Source organism: Lampetra fluviatilis, chromosome 24 (genome assembly GCF_964198595.1).
Source record: "Lampetra fluviatilis chromosome 24, kcLamFluv1.1, whole genome shotgun sequence".
NCBI classification, from domain to species: Eukaryota; Metazoa; Chordata; class Hyperoartia; order Petromyzontiformes; family Petromyzontidae; genus Lampetra; species Lampetra fluviatilis.
This window is the reverse complement of record NC_136298.1, coordinates 7,904,430-7,922,698: the sequence shown is the minus strand read 5'-3', so window position 1 is coordinate 7,922,698 and position 18,269 is coordinate 7,904,430. Positions and strand designations below refer to the sequence as shown.

Genomic DNA, 18,269 nt, shown 5'->3' with positions numbered 1-18,269 from the left:
GAAAAAGGCGGCTGGGTGTGGTGCTGGCCACCCACCCCCTCGTGCGCCGTGCTAACCTTCATAGGTGTTCGCTAACAGCACTTGCCCCAACAGTCTGTTAAAGGCTAGAGTGGTGATCTTTGTCTTTGTACGAGCATGTAAGCATATGCATTTATCCATGTCTGTTTGTGTAAATTCATCTGTGCGTACATCTAGAAAGCCTATGGGCCGCTTTATAATCATATGGGCCACTATGCCAAGTGTCACGGACATCTGCGTAAGTTCATGGGCCGTGACGCACGTCTGTAGCTCACCATAGACTTGCATAGCAAGGGCCGTGCATGTGCACGTGGCGGTCCGTGCGTGTACCCTTGCGTACGTCCACTCCGGCAGCATCCAAATCTCGTATCTCGTGGCTCCATCACCACGCCCCCGCCCCATCAATCCCCCTCTACACCCTCCGCCCCACCGCCACCCCCACCCCCCACCCCCCACCCCCCACTCTTTAGGGATTCCGTTTGATGGTGATACCTTACCCAATAGCCTGGCGGACAGCCACGCTTTCAAGCGGCTGGCGGTGCACCACAGCCTCTGTTTGAAGCCGACTGCCTCTTGCCTTGCACGCTTCCTCTGCCTTGCAGGCAGATGCTTTTGGCTGGGTGCAGAGTTGATCTGCTCGTGCTGGACGGGATGCGTGGCTTCACTTGCTGTGTCTGACGTGTGCGGGGGAGCGGTGGCGCAGCGGTTAGCGCGCTGCGCTACGAACCCGGAGACCCGGGTTCGATTCCCGCTCATGGCCACCACCGGTGACGATCATCTGAACCGGTCCTGGGCATCCCCTAGGTCGACTCAGCCTGCAAATGAGTACCTGATGCAGTGTGTGAACATCGCCACTGTAGAGACAAAGGCGGCCGGGGGTGGTGCTGGACACGCCGCCCCCTCGTGTGCCGTGCCGGCCTTCGTAGGTGCTGCGAGCTAACGGCACTTGCCCAACAGCCTGTGAAAGGCTATACGGGGGATCTTTGTATACGCGTGTGGCCTGGTAGTGCACCTAGCCTGGCACAAGCGCCATGGTAACAACACCGACACATTTTTGAAATCTTCATTATTATCAACCCGTAATCATTATTATCAGCTCATTCACCCAGGACAGCCATGCTGAGTCTCATGGCTTGCCTTCAGGAGGGGCTCCTGCAATGTTTTTTATTAGGTTTTGTAGTAGGGGGGTCCGGGGGCGGCGGGGGTGTGCCGTGGATATTTCCGATTGAGCGATCGAGTGGCGAATGCCGACCGCGATCGCTGCTGCTGTTGTGTTCGGTTTGTTGTCCTTCGCCCGCGCACCTCCGATTAGCACGGTTGGCTACGTACGGCACGGAAGAAGTTCACTGTTCCACACGTAGACACGTGCTGTTGTTGTTGTTGCTGCCGTCGTATGTGCGACCACGTGACGCGTCCGCGTCGTCTGCAGGTGTCCAAGGCCGCCTCGGACCTGATGCGGTACTGCAACGAGCACGCCAAGTCCGACCCGCTGCTGGTGGGGATTCCCAACTCCGAGAATCCCTTCAAGGACAAGAAGCCATGCACCATCCTGTGATGTCTGCACAGCTAGCAGCACGCACGCACACACGCACGCACACACGTACACGCGCACCTTGCACACGCACCTTACACACGCACGCACCTTACACACGCACGCATCTTACACACGCATCTTACGCACACACACGCACTTATCTGCTACACTTCTGGTCCAGCAGCCACAGCCTAATCCACGCACGCGCGCGGGGGAGGTCTGGCGGGCAACGATAACCGCCTGCCGTGACACCATTTAGCCACCCGGCGCCCAGATTTTCGCAAAACGCCCCCATTAGGTCAGTCCGTTGGCCTGTTACCAACCGCTCAGCTGACGTCTGCACGCACGGACACGCACGCACGTGCACACAGATACAGAATACACTCAGAGACGTACCCCGTCTAACCCTGTTAGGACGATGGGACAAGTGCTGTAAGCGAGCACCTATCGAGGCCGTGAAAGCGCATCAGGTGGTAGTGGTGGTGGTGGTGTGGTCGACGCCGCCGCGCGTGCCCGGCCGCCTTTGTCTCCCCAGTGCCAGTGTTAGATCGCACGCCACGGCAGGTGCACGTTTAAGGCTGAGTCGACCTCGGGGAGGAAGGGGTTTTTAGGTGCGATGTGCCACTGATGACTCGTCACGGCAGGCAGGGAATCGAGCCGGTGCGGCTGGGATTACGAGTGCAGCGAGTGAACCACTGCACCACCGCTCTACCACACTCTCACACACACACACGCACACATTCACACGCATTCGCGCACACACACACGGGCACCCATCATTTGTGTTCATCAACAACAGCACCCCCCCCCCCCCCTTCCGACTGACTGGCTGACGGGTTCGATCCACGGTAGCAAGTGTGGTTGCGGGAAGGGGGGGAGAGGGGAGGAGGGAGGGGGAGGTTGGAACCTCCCTCCCCGCCTCTCTCCCTTTCCAGTCGCCCCCACGCTGGCACCGCTGATGAGTAGGTATGTAGCGATGCATCGATTGGTGGGCCAGGGTCGTTTGTCACGCTCGCGGAGTGAGGGTCGAGACTGATTTGCTTCCTGTACCGTCGTCGTCTTTTTGTCGTCGTCTCCGTGCGTTGGGTTCTCGTGGAGAAACCCTGGCAGCCACTCGCGACGCAACTCTTTCACCGCGATGGGAATTTGAATAAGATCGTCATCTGCTTCATCGATTAACGAATCGATTCGAACCCCGCCTCCCCCCGCCACCGCCTCCCCCCCCCTCCCCTAATTGTTATGAGTGCCAAATCTTTTCAATGTGCCGACAAAGTTAAATTGTGCAAAGCGTGTCTGTGCGCTGTCCTGGTGGATTATGGGTAAATCATATTTTAAACGAATAAACGGAGAAAAAAAATCCAAGGATAAGCTTTGTCACCAACAAACATTATTTTTTGTTAGATGTTTTAAGTCCATCGATCTTACCCATCTTTGAGAATCGATTTTCTTTTTTTATCGGCGACATTCGCACCCGCGGCTGGTTTTTCCTCTCTTGGGTCTCATCAGCAACATGCTGGACCAGAAGTTTGTATTTTATTTTGATTCTCTTGACGCCCCCCCCCCCCACCCACATAAAGAAACGAATTATTCAGAGCCAGAGGGAAGGAAATAATTTCAAGGTATAATCCACGATTGCCAAATATGCCGACAATGTCGTCTACATCAAAGAGTTCTTCATTTTGTACTGGCAATTTGACAGGAGAAAAAATATTTTCAAAAAATGGTCTATGATGTAACGAGAGTTTGAAATATGTTTGGCGAGAGGGGGGGGGTGGGGTTGAGGGGGGGTGGTGGGGGGGAAACTGCCCCTTTTCCCCCCACCCCCCACCCAACCCCCCTCTGCAGTTACCCAGTTACCCCATTCTTCGGATTGTAAGACGCTGCCGAAGGTAAGACGACGCACCCTCAAACCTGTGGCAATAAAGTCATGGCAAATCTGGCCCTCACGCGCGCATCAAACTAAACGACGATTTGTTTATATATTCTTGGTTCTTTCAGTAAAGTCACGTAGAAGGGAAACAATAAAATAATAAAAATATAAAACAATAAAATTCTCAACGACGTTTCGGCCGCAACGCAAGCAATCATCATCAGGTGTGAAAAACACGGCAAGAAAATTTGACTTTACTGAAAGAACCAAGAATAATAATCCCTGCAGTCACGAAAGCTTGAAATCGAAATGCGATTTGTTGATTCTCTTTGGCCAGGTGAGGCGGCCCCCCCAACTGAGCTGCATGGTTCTCGTTCAGAAGCGACCTCGCCACAAACGAGATGTTGCCTATCACGTGGACATTTCTAGCAGCCAAATATTATTTCTAATAAACCTCCCGGATGAATTATACCAAGTCGCGCTCCCAACTTTTCGCGGCGGGGGGAGGGGCGAGAAGGGTGGAGGAGGTGGGGGGGGCACGGCGGAAAGAGCAAGCGCGTCTCATGATCCGGAGAAGGCGGCACTCTCATCGATCCACAGCGAACAACAAAATAGCGAGGTGGGGGGCGGCGGGGTATTGGTTGTATCTCTCTCGATCGCTTTGTGACGCGTCGAGTGACGTCAGCGCGCGCGAGTGGCACGCGGAGCCTGACCCCCCCCCTCATTACCCCTCCACACACCCTGGACCCGACCGCGTGGACTCTGCCATTGCTGCTGCCGCTGCTGCGTTGCGTTTGCTAAGTTGTGCACGTGGCGGCTGCGCCTGCCTCGTCACTACCAGGCTCGCAGCGGGCAAACAAAATGAATCTTTTCAACTTCTCGTTGTGCTCAAGGAAGCCGCGGTGCCCATTGCTGTCGACCCACGCCCATTGGGCCTTCACTCCCCAGGGGCGCTACCCTTGCCACTCGACGGCCTGTGTCGGCCGTGCCCTGTTTTTTTTTCGGGGGGGGGGGGGGTCTGCCCCCAAAGTGAAGTGATTTAGACATTTTTTTTATCGTTTCGTTTAGTTTTTGCACAGCTTACCCGGACATGTTCCCAGTGCCTGTCCGTCCAGCGTCCGACTGACGCACGCGCGTCGCGCTCGGCTCCTTAGCCTCGGCGTGGTGGTTGACACCCGTTTTGCCACCGCTGTGATTGGCATCGTTATCATCACTGCTGTCAAGAAGCGGCTGGGACTCATGACTTTATATGGCTGCTTTGGTGTGCCCGTGTGTCTGTCTGTTTGTCATTGTCTTTCTGTCTGTGTGTGTGTGCCTGTATTTGTATGCGTGTCTATTTGTGTCTCTGTGTGTTTACGTGTGAATGTCTCTGTGTGTATCTGTGTGTATGTATATATCTGTAGTTGGACGTGCCCGTGTGTTTGCCAGTGTGTGTCTCTGCATATTACGTATGCGCGCGTGTGTGTGTATCGTGTCGACGCAGTTCCCTCTTTAACAAAATCCATTTTGATATTAAAACACAACAGGCCACATGTGCACCGCAGTATCTAGCTGACAACAAGACCAGGTCTCTGGAATTAAATTGCAACAAAAAATAGATTCAATTTTTGATAACAAAAAAACAATGGCGTGCCATAACACAAGCACACGCACATTCATAACCACACACACATTCATAACCACACACACATTCATAACCACACACACATTCATAACCACACACACATTCATAACCACACACACATTCATAACCACACACACATTCATAACCACACACACATTCATAACCACACACACATTCATAACCACACACACATTCATAACCACACACACATTCATAACCACACACACACATGGAAAGTCGTTCATTAATAACACAACACAAACATGCAAAGTCATCCATTCGTAACACACACAATTACACGCACACGCTAGAAGAGTGAATCTATGTGTAACACACTCACACACACCGCAATCAAACAAGAACATCCATTCGTACAATCGCGCCAGATGTAATTCTGTTCTGGGCGATCGCTGCTTCAATTCTCCATCTATGGGGGGGGGGGGGGGCTACAAAAAACTCATCGTTGGCGGTGTTCCGTAGCTGTTGGACAGACGTGGCTTTAGTTTAAAGGCCCCCCTTAAACACCCCCCCCTCTGCCCCCCACGCTCAAAGGTCCCTTCTGTTCACCGAAGGAAGACGCAGGCAGGGTTGGACCCCTCTCCCGAGCAAACACAACGCGCGCACCGCCCCTCTTATCTTTGTATCCAACACACACAGAGACCCCCACCACCACCACTACCACGCACACCTTCATAGCCTTCACAGACTGTTGGGGCAAGTTGCTGTCAGCGAGTTCCACCTATGAGGGCAGGGCACCGGGGGGGGGGGGGGGGGCACACGAGGGAGTGTGCGGATCGCCAGCACCACAACCCGACCGCCTTTGTCTCCCAAGTGGCGATGTTTTTGTTGTTGTTGACACACCGGACCTAGCGGGGGTGGGAGGCTCCAGGATCAGTGCAGATAATCGTCACTCGTGTCCGGTGGGCGTGAGCGGAAATCGAACTCGGGCCGCCGGGTTCGCAGCGTAGCGCGCTAACCACTGCACCACCGCTCCCCATCCGTATCTCAACAAAGACGAGCACACACACACACACGCGCGCACACACGGACACTCACACCGCCTCTTACTGCATCGTCCGGGGCTGCGTCAAAGCGTAAGTTGTCTCCGTTTTTTGTTCAATTCCAATTTACGAAGCTTTAAAACTCGTGTCCACGAACGGCCCAGCGACACCGCGGACAGGGTAACAACACCAACAACACCAACAACAACACCAACAACAACACCAACAACACCAACAACAACACCAACAACAACACCAACAACAACACCAACAACACCACCAACAACACCACCAACAACACCCACAACAACACCAACAACAACAACACCACCACCAACAACACCACCAACAACACCAACAACACCACCAACAACACCACCAACAACACCCACAACAACACCAACAACAACAACACGCGTAGACCCGCGTGCTCACGATCATAAGACGCTCCGGAAAGTAAGACGCAGCCCCCCCCCCACTCCCCACACCCCCCTCCACTCCCCCCCCCATCCAACAAGAAATCCCCTGTGCCCGGTCTCGATAGAGGAACACAATTCCGAGCTCACTCGCACGCACCTACCGGATAATATAACTCGCCCCCCCCCCGCCGCCACACATTTGCTTTGAATACATGGGGGGGGGGGGGGTCTTATAATCCGGTACAAGATTAAAGAGCTGGTGTTTGTGTTCCGGGGAGCGTGGGTGGTAGTGAATGAGTAGGAGTGAGTAGGAGTCGTTCTCTTTCCTTCAGCTCGCTGTTATTAGGGGAAGGTGGCATTTAAACAGCTGGTTTGTGGTTGCGTTTGGGGTTGGGGGGGGGGTAGAGGTGATTTACAATTATAATTATTGTTACTATTATGATATCACGTAATTACTTTATTGGTGTTAACACGAAAGTTAAGTGGACGCATCTGTGCCGTAGCCTTGAGTGTGTTCTTTTTTTCTAAATGGGTTTTCTGTGCCATGTCTCACTTCACATACAATCCACCCCCACCCCGCAATCAAACAACATCAACAGCAGCAGCAAGCCCGACATTCGCCACCACTAAGCGACGGTGACGTCACGCCGCAGGGCTTGTGCCAGGCCAGGTGCACCTCACCTTGCGAGGCTCCGTGTCGCGCAGCAAAGATGCGCGGGGATTTTCCCCCCTCCCCCCGCCCATGCTGTTATAGGTTTAGCGGACATGCGAGACGACGGCGATGATGGGTGGTGATGGGTGGTGATGATGGTTAAATGCACCACGTGTGCTCGTCCGCTGCTGTGCTACCTCCCTCCCACCCCCATTCTCGACTCGTGGTCGCAAGTCGTCTTCTCGTCATAACCACATTGATGTGTGGGCCGTCTCGTTTTTCACTCTCCTCTCTCTCATCTCTCTCTCCTGATCTCTGGCATTGACTCTACGTAGTGACGGCTGCATTAAACCACTGAGCGCTAAGTACCACTGAAATACACTCGGTAATCAAGGCATTGAAAGGCAATTCGGCATTGTGTTATGAATTATATAGTATGTGTTTTGTTTTTCGTCAAAAAGGGTGTTTGGTTGGTAAAGAATCGTTTTGATGTTGGTGTTAGGATGCTCAGCATGGCGAATCATGGTCATATTAAACCCTGTGACACGCACAGCCGACGGGATGTCCTCATCCAGCAGTGGATTGACCAAGGGTTGTACGTGAACAATGTACACATCTGTTGCCATAGCTGCCACTGGTGAAGCCAAAGTCCATTTAGAAAAATGAAGCCGCACAGCCAGTTAACCTACATGCTACATGCATGTATTTGAGACCCGCGGTCAATTGCTCTATGTAGTCGTGCCATTCCAGACATATACGAATATATTAACAGTTCGACTTTGGAGTAAAACAAAGTGAACTCTTAATTGTATTACCGCTCTCAGTTTGCCTATACTCCCCTGCAACGCCGGGATTGATAGATCCTCGCGAATCTCATTGATGAACTGATTGGTTTGTTAATTGATTAAATAGTTGGTTGTTTTGTGAATAGAATGGTTACTTGGTTGATTGATTGATGGGTTGGTTGTATACTTGATTGATGGTTTGGTCGGTCGATTGATCAGTTGATTTTTGCATTGGTTGATTGGTATGGCGATTAATCGATTTATGAATTAGTTGGTTGATTAATGGATGAATTGCGCGGTGGGGAATCCCTTAATTAACGTGCCATGGTTTTTATACAAACGCGGGATGCGACGCGGGGCCTTAAACTACACTTCATGATGCTTAATTACTCGGCTCGAGAAATTGGCAAACGATAAATTCACAACAACACGTGAAGTCGCGGTTATTTTTCCCGAGGATGTTAACTCATCTCCTGTTTACAAGCCCCCCCCGAGAAAGAGCGGAGGAAAGTCCACACTTCCCAATGCCGGTGCATGGACGAGCCATTGACCCATCCGATGGCCAAATTGTCAAATAATTTGCGCCTTGATTTTGATTTGAGCCTCGGTAGACAATCACTCTGCGCTGAACGCGACAACTCCGCCTGGATGCGCCACCGCGAGACTTTGCCACTGAAGACGAATTTACAAATTCACACCGCGCGTTGTTGAGACCATCGGTGGTAAATCGCACGACGCCGACATCACGTGACACGAGTTGCTGTGTTAACCCGACCTATATGAATTACTTTGGTGTAGCCTTTACAGGATAAAAAAAAAACCTGTGGAACCCACGTTATTGCTAATTTCTCGGACATGTAACGATTCACAGGCTAAGATTGATGCTTACGCTCGCGATACGCGCCTGTGTCTGTAGAGCTATTGTTTTAGTGTTCGTGCCAATCGTATGTATGTGCGTATATTGTACTTCTTTCGCACCGTACGTGGCCAACCGTACTCATGGGAGGTGCCGGGGGAAGGACAAAAAGCTAAACACAAAACGCAGTTCTAAAGAAATGGATTTTCAATTCAGATGTAAAAGTGCATAGCTCCAGCGGCTTCCTAATATCGGAGTGAAGAGCGTTCCAGACGGCCGCAGAAGCGCATCTAAAAGCGCGCGATGCGGTGACCGTCTCCGTTCGATGGTTTGCCAAAAGCCGCTGCGGCGAGGAGGACAGGAGTTTGCGTGATGATGGTTTTGTGCGTGATGATGGTTTGTGGGGGTTGTATACGGAATTGACCGAGTAAATGGGGGTCGGGGGGGGCTAATGAGAGACGGCGAGGAGGGCAATGCGAGCGAGACGGATCGGAGCGGAGTTGCGTCCAGAGCAGTGGCTCTTCACCTTCACTCGCAGCCTTGCACCCCGTTGGTTCTCGATCGTTTAAAAAAAAACATCTACAACGTTCATAAACACGTCGGCTTTGATGACACAAAGTAGGCTGTAATTTTTCGATTTAAAGCTTTCGTGACTGCAGGGATTCATCTTCTTGGTTCTTTCGGTAAAGTCACGTAGAAGGGAAATAATAAAATAATAAAAATAAAACATAATAAAATACAATTTTATTATGTTTTAGTGAGAATTGTATTTTATTATGTTTTATTTGTATTATTTTATTATTTTCCTTCTACGTGACTTTACAGAAAAAGTAGGTTGTCCTTACGTGTCGGTGCTTAATTTGTCTTTTCGATTTATTTACTTAAAATCTGCCCATGCGTGCAGCCCCTGGTTAAGAAGAAGAACCACTGGTCTCGGGGCGCGAACCAGCGAGAAGTTGCAATAGAAAGGAGAGAACGCGCGGGGTGCACCGATGCAGGCGAAGGCGTGCAGTGCCGATGAGACGAGACGCTCTTGTCGGCGTTGCAATCGAGGCAGAACGTACAACGCGCACGACCCAATTAATGCAAACTAAACAGACAGTCTAAACAGGACGGAGCGCGCGATGTTAGACGATGCGAGTGTGAGACGGAGCCCCACGAGTCAGGCGGAACAGACAAGACATGGCAATGCCAACACGGCTGTAAAAAAATCGATGGGGGTGGTGATATACGAGACGGATGCTGAAAACTGAGCGCGCAATTCAAACCAGACAGAGCACAGGAGACGGGCAGACAGAGAGACACTGACTGGTTGCAAAACAAACGACGTAGAAAGATAACAGGTTCCTGCATCTAATCATCTTTTCAAATCTTGATTAAATAAAAACGACCCAGTCTACACGCAACGTTGGCCCAACGTTGGCTTGTGGTTTGGAATCGTTGACCAACGTTGATTCAACGTTCCCCCTTTACTCGGTGGAGGGGGGTGATTAGTTAATTCGGCATGCAGAGAAGAGGGACTTGAATCGTGACATGTCCAGTTGTTGGACTTGAAATGCGTCGCTCGATTGGCGTTGTGCGATATCGACCGTTGACAGCGGCCGCATGCTCATGATTTCATTTCTGATAATGATGCCTTTCTCATCATCATCATCGCCAACATCAGTGGCTACCTTTCGCATGTTTGCTGTCACTCCCCTGTCTCTCTCGTCTCTCTCTCTCTCTTAATACTAAACAGTGCCAATTTATGCTAGGGTCCAAAACTGACAGTAGCTGGCCCCGGTTTGTGACGATTGTGTTTTATGCCGATGTCGCTGTTGATGGTCGGATTTCGGGAGGACGAGGAGGTCGAGGTGTGAGTGTGTGTGACCTGCTTGAACGCGCAGAGCTTGCACTGTTTGTGGCTGCGTATTAGTTTGGGACATTTTGTGCAACAAATATTTGTTTTCGGGAGAGAAGGACACGTGTGAACTAAACGGAGTGCACACACGTGCACGCGCGCGCACACAACTACATTCGCACAGGGGACGAACACTTAAGCACATTGGTGTGCACGGCGACACGCACACACAGGCGTGCCCTCATACACTAAGACACGTACAGATACACGCATACACACACATGTACACATGTCCACTGACATGCAATGACACACACAGGCCCAGGGACGCATACACAGATACCCACGGACACACACACAGACCCACTGACACATCACACACAGACCCACCGACACATCACACACAGACCCACTGACACACACAGACCCACTGACACATCACACACAGACCCACTGACACACACACAACAGACCCACTGACACATCACACACAGACTCACTGACACACACACAGACCCACTGACACACACACACAGGCCCACCGACACATCACACACAGACCCACGAAGACACACTCACAAAGGCTCACTGACACATCACACACAGACTCACTGACACACACACAGACCCACCAACACACACAGACCCACCGACACACGAGTACACACACGTGCACTGATGCACACACACACATGGGCGCCCTTCTCCGTGAGCTGTTCTTGGACCCTGAGTTTGTAACGCGGTGCGGCCAAAGCACGTGTGCAAGAGTGCACACTTGCGCGTGCGTGCGTGCACACACGTGTGTTCACGCACACGTATGTCCACGCACACACGTGCGTTCACGCGCATACACGCACGCGCGGCCCCGCGTAAGACGCCTCTGTGGGCTGACGTGTACGCACTGCACACTTGATATTGTTTTGGGTTGTGTTTAGTTTTCTTTACTCATATATATTAAACAAGTAATTATTATAAGGCAGTGTTTCGAATCAGAATGCCATACATAATAATGTCACTTTTTGTTCCTGCTATTATAAGTATATGCCTATTAGATGCGCAAAATTGCACACACACACACACGCGCGCGCGCGGACACACCTAGCACACGGGCAATGTACTTGTACGCGCACGTGTGCATAGTACACCGATCGCATTTGCTTAGTTGCCGACTGGCTCGCTCGCCCGTCTGTTTCGCGTGAGTTCACGACAGTGTGAAACCCTATATATGTAGAAGGTGGTTCTTTGGTTGGTATAGACTCTGTGGGCTCGTGTACAACTCGAATGAAATATCGCATCCGTAAGTTTTAACAACAACAAAAAATCTACCTTTTTTGTTGTTTGGGCACTGGACGGTCGTGGTCGACAAATTTACAGGTGGCGCGGAAAGTTTTTTCGCGTTCATTTCAGATGCGCAAATTCTTGTGCGTACACCGCAGGGAGATGGAGCGATGGCATCAACTCTATTCAGGTGCTGGGTTGATCGTCGCATCGCGGGATAATGAAGGGGATGGTGGGGAGGCCTTCATTCAGCAGTGGAAGTATCATGGCTCGTTTTTTTTAAATCTGAATTATTGACCCAACTGCAATGAATATTGCCCGTGAAATTTCACGGTACAAGCCTCTAACACCCCCCCCCTCCCCGATCTTCTTAAAGCGTCTCCCTTCGGTGGAAATTCCACATTTCTATGGCAGTGGCCAAATCCTCGATGGGGCGACTGCTATTGACCTAGAAAAAAGCAGTACCAAATTGTTGCAGCCTTGTAAAGATGATTGGCCTTGTTAAATACGCTGCGTAGTAGTTAACTACATCAAGTCGGGCTTAACGCAAATGCAATGTTTAGCTTTTATGGCAGATCAAGCTTTTGGCTGGCAGGGATTTCTCCTGTTTTATCTGCGGCTGTTAACCTACAACGCGTAATAAACCAAAATGCAGTTGCATTAACATTTATATTGTTCAAAGATTTGTCCACCAAAAGTCCAGTGCATAAGCTGTTTTCAACGCGCCGTTTGACGAACTGCGAAATGGATTAGTGGTCTCATGACCGTGTCTGTCTGCTGTAGCCGAGGTGGCGGTGGTGATGATGTGAGAGGAGAGGTGGGGGGGAGGAGGAAGAGGCAGTCGAGCTAAAGTTGTTCTGCATTGGTCTCCTGAGTACTAGATCAGACGCTTGCTTATCTCTAAACTATCCAGAATATTTTACAGCAAAACCTCATTCGTTTAAAGCAACACATTTTACACCCACGTTTTTAATTTGCCGATAGGTGTGCGATGAAAATGGTTTCATTACGTTGAATTCGGTTTAATTGCCTGCGGGTGATAACGCCGATGATGACGTTCAGCAGCTGTTCTGAAATTTTCACGAATAAAACATTTAGCGAATCAGAGTTGCGAATCAACCACGAATGTAACATTATTAATCCCATCTACAAAATTACACAAATCTGCATGTGCGTCAGCATTGGTGTTGTTAAACTTTGTCGCGTTAACTATTCGAAACGCGACCTTTGTGCCAATCGCAACGGCACTTTAGCTGTCACGTGATGGATTCCGCCTCTGCGATTGGCTGTGGAAGTTGATTTCCACACAAGTTCGCCAGCCAATCGCGCTCCTCCTCCTCCCCACCTCGTGCCGCGCCGTCGCCAGTGCGGGAGGCGCACTGCGATTGGCTGTCGCCCTCCCGGTGAGTTGAATCTTTTAAACCAATCATTGGGCTCGCTTATGGAAGCGAGGTTAAGGAACCCTCCCCCCACCCTCCTCCGTTGCGTATCAGTAGAGGTTGTCACGATTCATCGATGGATATCGATTCGCATGGATTCTTAACACGCATACATCGTATCACGCGCAAACGAGTCTATGTTATTCCAGTTCATAATACATGCTGCGCCGTCGGTTTGTGTGAGTCGCGCAGCCACGAGAGGCCGCTATATTCACCACTGTTCAAAAGTAATTTGACAATGGATGATCCTTGTAATGGTATCACCACGGTGCGAACATTTTTCGAGAAATTGCACGAATCGGCGGTCGCTGTGAATCGTTACAACCCTGGTGACCGGAGCGCGTGATGGGTTAATTCATGTTGGAGTCAGTGTCGCAGTAGTTAAGTAACTTGATTATTATTATGATTATGATCACCTATGATGGTATTCCAAAAAAAAAGTGTCATATTTTCTCTGTTCTATTTTTAAGGGGTGGGAGTTGGAGGGGGGTGGCTGGATAAACCTTCCTGGCCACCGAAATTGAATTCCCCCATCGACCTATCAGCCAATCGGAACGCGTCCCTGTGCGTAGCCTTCACCCTCGCATCTTGACGTCACTGGTGCAACCGCGTGACCCCGTGTGACCCCTGCCCCCCTAGCCCCAGCCAATGGTCAATGTTTTGAGAACGAGAACGCAAATATATTAAAAACAGTCGCACCGATGTTTAGTATTTTGCAGAGGCCATAAATTCCTGTGTGTTACCCCCACAACGTAGACTAATTGTGTTTACACGTCAGGGGTTGCTGTATTATAACTACGTGTCATAAAAACACAACATTCGGTGTGAGCCTGAAATGTCTCGATCGAAGGCTATTTGACATCGGCTGCGGTGACCGCGTTACCTTGGTCGCCCTGGCCGTCGTTCAATTACCTCGATTGGGAAGAGATGTGTCGTCGTTCGAGGCTGTTGCGGAGTTTGTAGCGGGGGGTTGATTCGGGAAGACGCCGCCAAATTGGTTCCCAGTGTTCACGAGAACGCCGAAATGTCGACTCGTAAACGTGGCGCCTCGAGTGAAATTCATAAAGACACACACACACGTACAAAGACATGAAGCACGCACATTCACACACAGGCACACGATTATCAAGGATGTGTTTTTTGTCGGATTCATGCAAAAAGTAAAATCGGAGAATCGGGCCGAGATATAAGATGATTCGAAAATATATATAAAGCAAACATTTGCGTCGGATTGATCCATGACATCGTATAGAGCGATCTTACTTGAACGATGTTGCAAACTCAAATTATCTTCCGAAAAGCGGCGTCACTCGGCATCGGGTGACGTCACTTTTGTTCGCACTAAAGACGCGTGACATGTTTGTAACAGAATGCGAAACGACCCCAAATTTTTCAGTAAAATAAATTAAATTAAATCCTTACAAATTGCGAAAATCTTACATCTGAAATGTTGCATTCTACAATTCACCCCGAGTCAAACACAACTGTACACGTGGACACGTGCAAAAGACGAAGATCCCCCCTGTACAACCTGAACCGACTTTTTGGGGCAAGTGCTGTTCGTGAGGACACATGTACAAAGACAAAGATCCCCCGTATAGCCTTAACAGACTGTAGGGGCAAGTGGTGTTAGCGAGCACCTACACACATGTACACACCCACACGCAGACTCTCACTTGTAGATCCGTACACACGCTCGCTCGCTCGCGCACACAAACGCCAAAATTCCCAGGAGGAATTAAACCCCCTGAATGCCGACACGTGGGTTACGCAGCACAGTGACGTCGCGGCGGTGGTGGTGGTGGTCAGAGTATCCTCTGGGCCTCGTAAAATCGTAACGGTTCCCAAGATGTAACAGAACTCGCTGTCGCGGGTATAGAGAGAGAGAGAGACATCGGCTCCTATTAAAGCGACAACCATTCACTTGCATACGGAGCCACGTAAATGTGACGGGGTTCGGTCATTTATCGATCAACTCCTGGATGGCCTCCTCCCACACGTGGTGTCGCTCATGGGGAGAAGCTTGGCCATGCTTATCTGGTTGGCGAAGATTACGGAACCTTACAAAACACGCAATCGGCTCTTATCTTGGAGCCACGATGTCCAGGGCTGCGCTGATCGCAACGAGTTGAAAGCTTCGTCAACGATTATTAAAAAAAAACATACTGTTAAAGTTCCGTAATGGCCGTGAAATGACAGCACTGTTGTGACATCACCGTGACGTCATCATCATCGCCGTACGTTCTCAGACCGCGTGCAAGTGCAATGACGTCACGGCAATGCTGTCGAGTCACGGCCTCACGGTTTTATCGACCGACACGATGTGACGTAGAATTTCGGTTTTTGCAGCGTGTTTAATGAGACGATCGCTTTAATGGAGCTCCGTGAAGTTGAATGGAGGTGTTGATCGATGGATCGCCATGCGCTCTGCGGACATCAAAGCTGAAAAGAGAATGGACAATTACAATTAGGGGAGCTGAGGGGGGGGGGCACGCTAAGCACCAGGGGCGAGGCGGGGGTCAGGGTCTGGCTGGCTGAGTTTGTTACGATCTGGGTTAGTGGCGTTGTCTCGTTAGCTATGCTACTCGGGTTTGGGAAATGGTCTGGTCGGGCTGTGTGGTTTGGGCTAAAGGTCGGGTTAGAGTCTGGGTAGGTGGTGCATTAGGACTAAGGGTAGGGTTAGAGTCTGGGTAGGTGGTGCATTAGGACTAAGGGTAGGGTTAGAGTCTGGGTAGGTGGTGCATTAGGACTAAGGGTAGGGTTAGAGTCTGGGTAGGTGGTGCATTAGGACTAAGGGTAGGGTTAGAGTCTGTTTAGTTGGAGTAATCGTGATAGGAGTAGGGTTAGAAGTCTGGCTTAGAGTATTAGGGCTAGGGTAGGATTAGAGTCTGGCTAGGTAGATTATTTGGGCTAAAGGTCGGGTTAGAGTCTGGGTAGGTGGTGCATTAGGACTAAGGGTAGGGTTAGAGTCTGTTTAGGTGGAGTAATCGTGATAGGAGTAGGGTTAGAGTCTGGCTAGGTGTAGAGTATTAGGGCTAGAGGTATGGTTAGAGTCTGTTTAGGTAGAGTATTAGGGCTAGGGGTAGGGTTAGAGTCTGGCTAGGTAGTGTATTAGGGCTAGAGGTAGGGTTAGAGTCTGGGTAGGTGGTGCGTTAGAGAGAGGGGTAGGGTTAGATTCTGGCGAGGTAGTCCATTAGGACTCGGGTTAGAGTCTGGTTAGGTAGTGCATTAGGGCTAGGAGCGAGTCTCTGGTACGGACGTTTGTTACGGGAAAGTTATTTCCAGGGTGGGGTTGGCTGGCTTGTCGGGGTCGGGACGAGTGTGTGAGTGCCGATGGTGTGGTGAGGGCTGGAGTCTGGGTGGCACTGAGCTTGCCCTGACCCCACACGAATGTTATCCCTCTCCCACCTTGGGCAGATTTTGGCGTTCCGTTATCCATTCACTCTTCAGCGTTGGTGTCCGCATCGCGCGAATTCAGAATCAGGATATGTGTTTCATACTGGAGGAATCCGATGAGCTGTAAAGCTCATTGTCACAGATGTCCAGCAGCAACCCCCACAAGGCCCAAAGCCATGCACGACCCCTACCTCTGCCCCCCCCCCGCTCCGAACCTGCCCCCCGTTATCTTTTTGATTAACCAGTCGCCAACAGCAGTAGTAGCAGCAGCAGCAGCGATATTCGCGAACAGAAATTTACACCGGCAATCAAACAACACTTTTGATATACTATATATTATACACACACACAACTCTGTGTCTTCTCATCAATTAATTGATTGATTCACCCATCCATTCATTCATGAGTTCACCGCTCACTCATTCGTTCGTTCTGGACGTTTTCTGCCCGTCGTGTTCATCGGTGAGTCCGCTCTGTGGTTGTGTATCTGTAGATACAGTCAAACTCATGTAAGACCGCGTGTCTAGTAGCGTTAATAGATGCTGTAAGGAGCACGTGTTATTAAGTATAGCTCCCCCTCCCTGACTCTCTCCTTCCCTCTCTCTCTCTCTGTCGCTCGCTCGCTCTTTCTCTCTGATCTCCTCTTTCTCTGCCGCTGGGATTATCGTAACATGTTGGTTTTTTTTGGCTTGATTTCGGTATTTTTTTCTTTTCTCCCTTTGAAATAAATAACTTTAATAGTACTCTGGTGTGGCGTGCTTTGTTGTGACTGCGCGCGCGTCTGTGTGGGTGTGTGGGTGGGCATGCGTCTCGATAGGGGCCTCGGCAATTTTTTTTTCAAATAATAATAACAAGAGCCATTTCCTTTTGTGTATTTTTTGACTCAAACATTCTTAGAGCCGCATCACGCGCATAGAGAGAGAGAGCGCGCTACTTGTACACGTGCGTAATGAGCGACTTCCACGACACGTCGTGTAGAGCAGGGGTCCCCAACCCCCGGGCCGCGGACCGGTACCGGTCACGTGTCCTGTTAGGAACCGGGCCGCACAGCAGCAGGAGGTGAGAGCGGTGAGTCCGTGCGTGGCCTGCCCCAATTCTTTTATTGTTCACCACTTCCATCCACGCATCTTTCCCGCACTGCGCACTTGTCTCAGTCAGAGTCTTGGTGAGCCCACAAGCTGCGAACCCCCTAGTAGCCCACATGAGTAAAATAACAAGCGTCGCTGGAGAGCTTCTTTGAAAAGGGGGAAAGACCCAATGATGACCCCCCCCCACTACCCCGTGCCGTGAAAAAATTGTCTTCAACGAAACCGGTCCCTGGTGCCAAAAATGTTGGGGACCGCTGATTTCGAGCACTCCACAGCTGGGACATTTGTTGGCACCAGCTCACCGCGTGGGCTCCCTTCTTGCTTGCCTGTCGTTCTTCAGAGCATTTCAAGTTGAAATTATTATGAAACACAAAATGGTAAGCCCACAAGGTGCTAACCCCTAGCCAAAATGAGTTAAAAAATTAACGTCGCTGGAGAGCTTCTTTGAAAAGGGGGAAAGACCCAATGA

At 50.5% G+C, this 18,269-nt stretch overlaps 1 protein-coding gene across 7 annotated transcripts in view; it reads left to right on the top strand.

Moving 5' to 3' along the window:
- The window catches only part of GNG7 (G protein subunit gamma 7), a 261,780-nt gene extending 244,325 nt beyond the window's left edge, over positions 1 to 17,455 (top strand). For all 7 annotated transcript variants that reach the window (XM_078867611.1, XM_078867612.1, XM_078867614.1 and 4 more), the window contains one exon: positions 1,448 to 17,455. In XM_078867611.1, the coding sequence (XP_078723737.1) occupies positions 1,448 to 1,573 (126 nt within the window). In that variant the 3' untranslated portion in view covers positions 1,574 to 17,455. The remainder of the gene's footprint in view (positions 1 to 1,447) is intronic.
- The last annotated feature ends 814 nt before the right edge of the window (positions 17,456 to 18,269 follow it).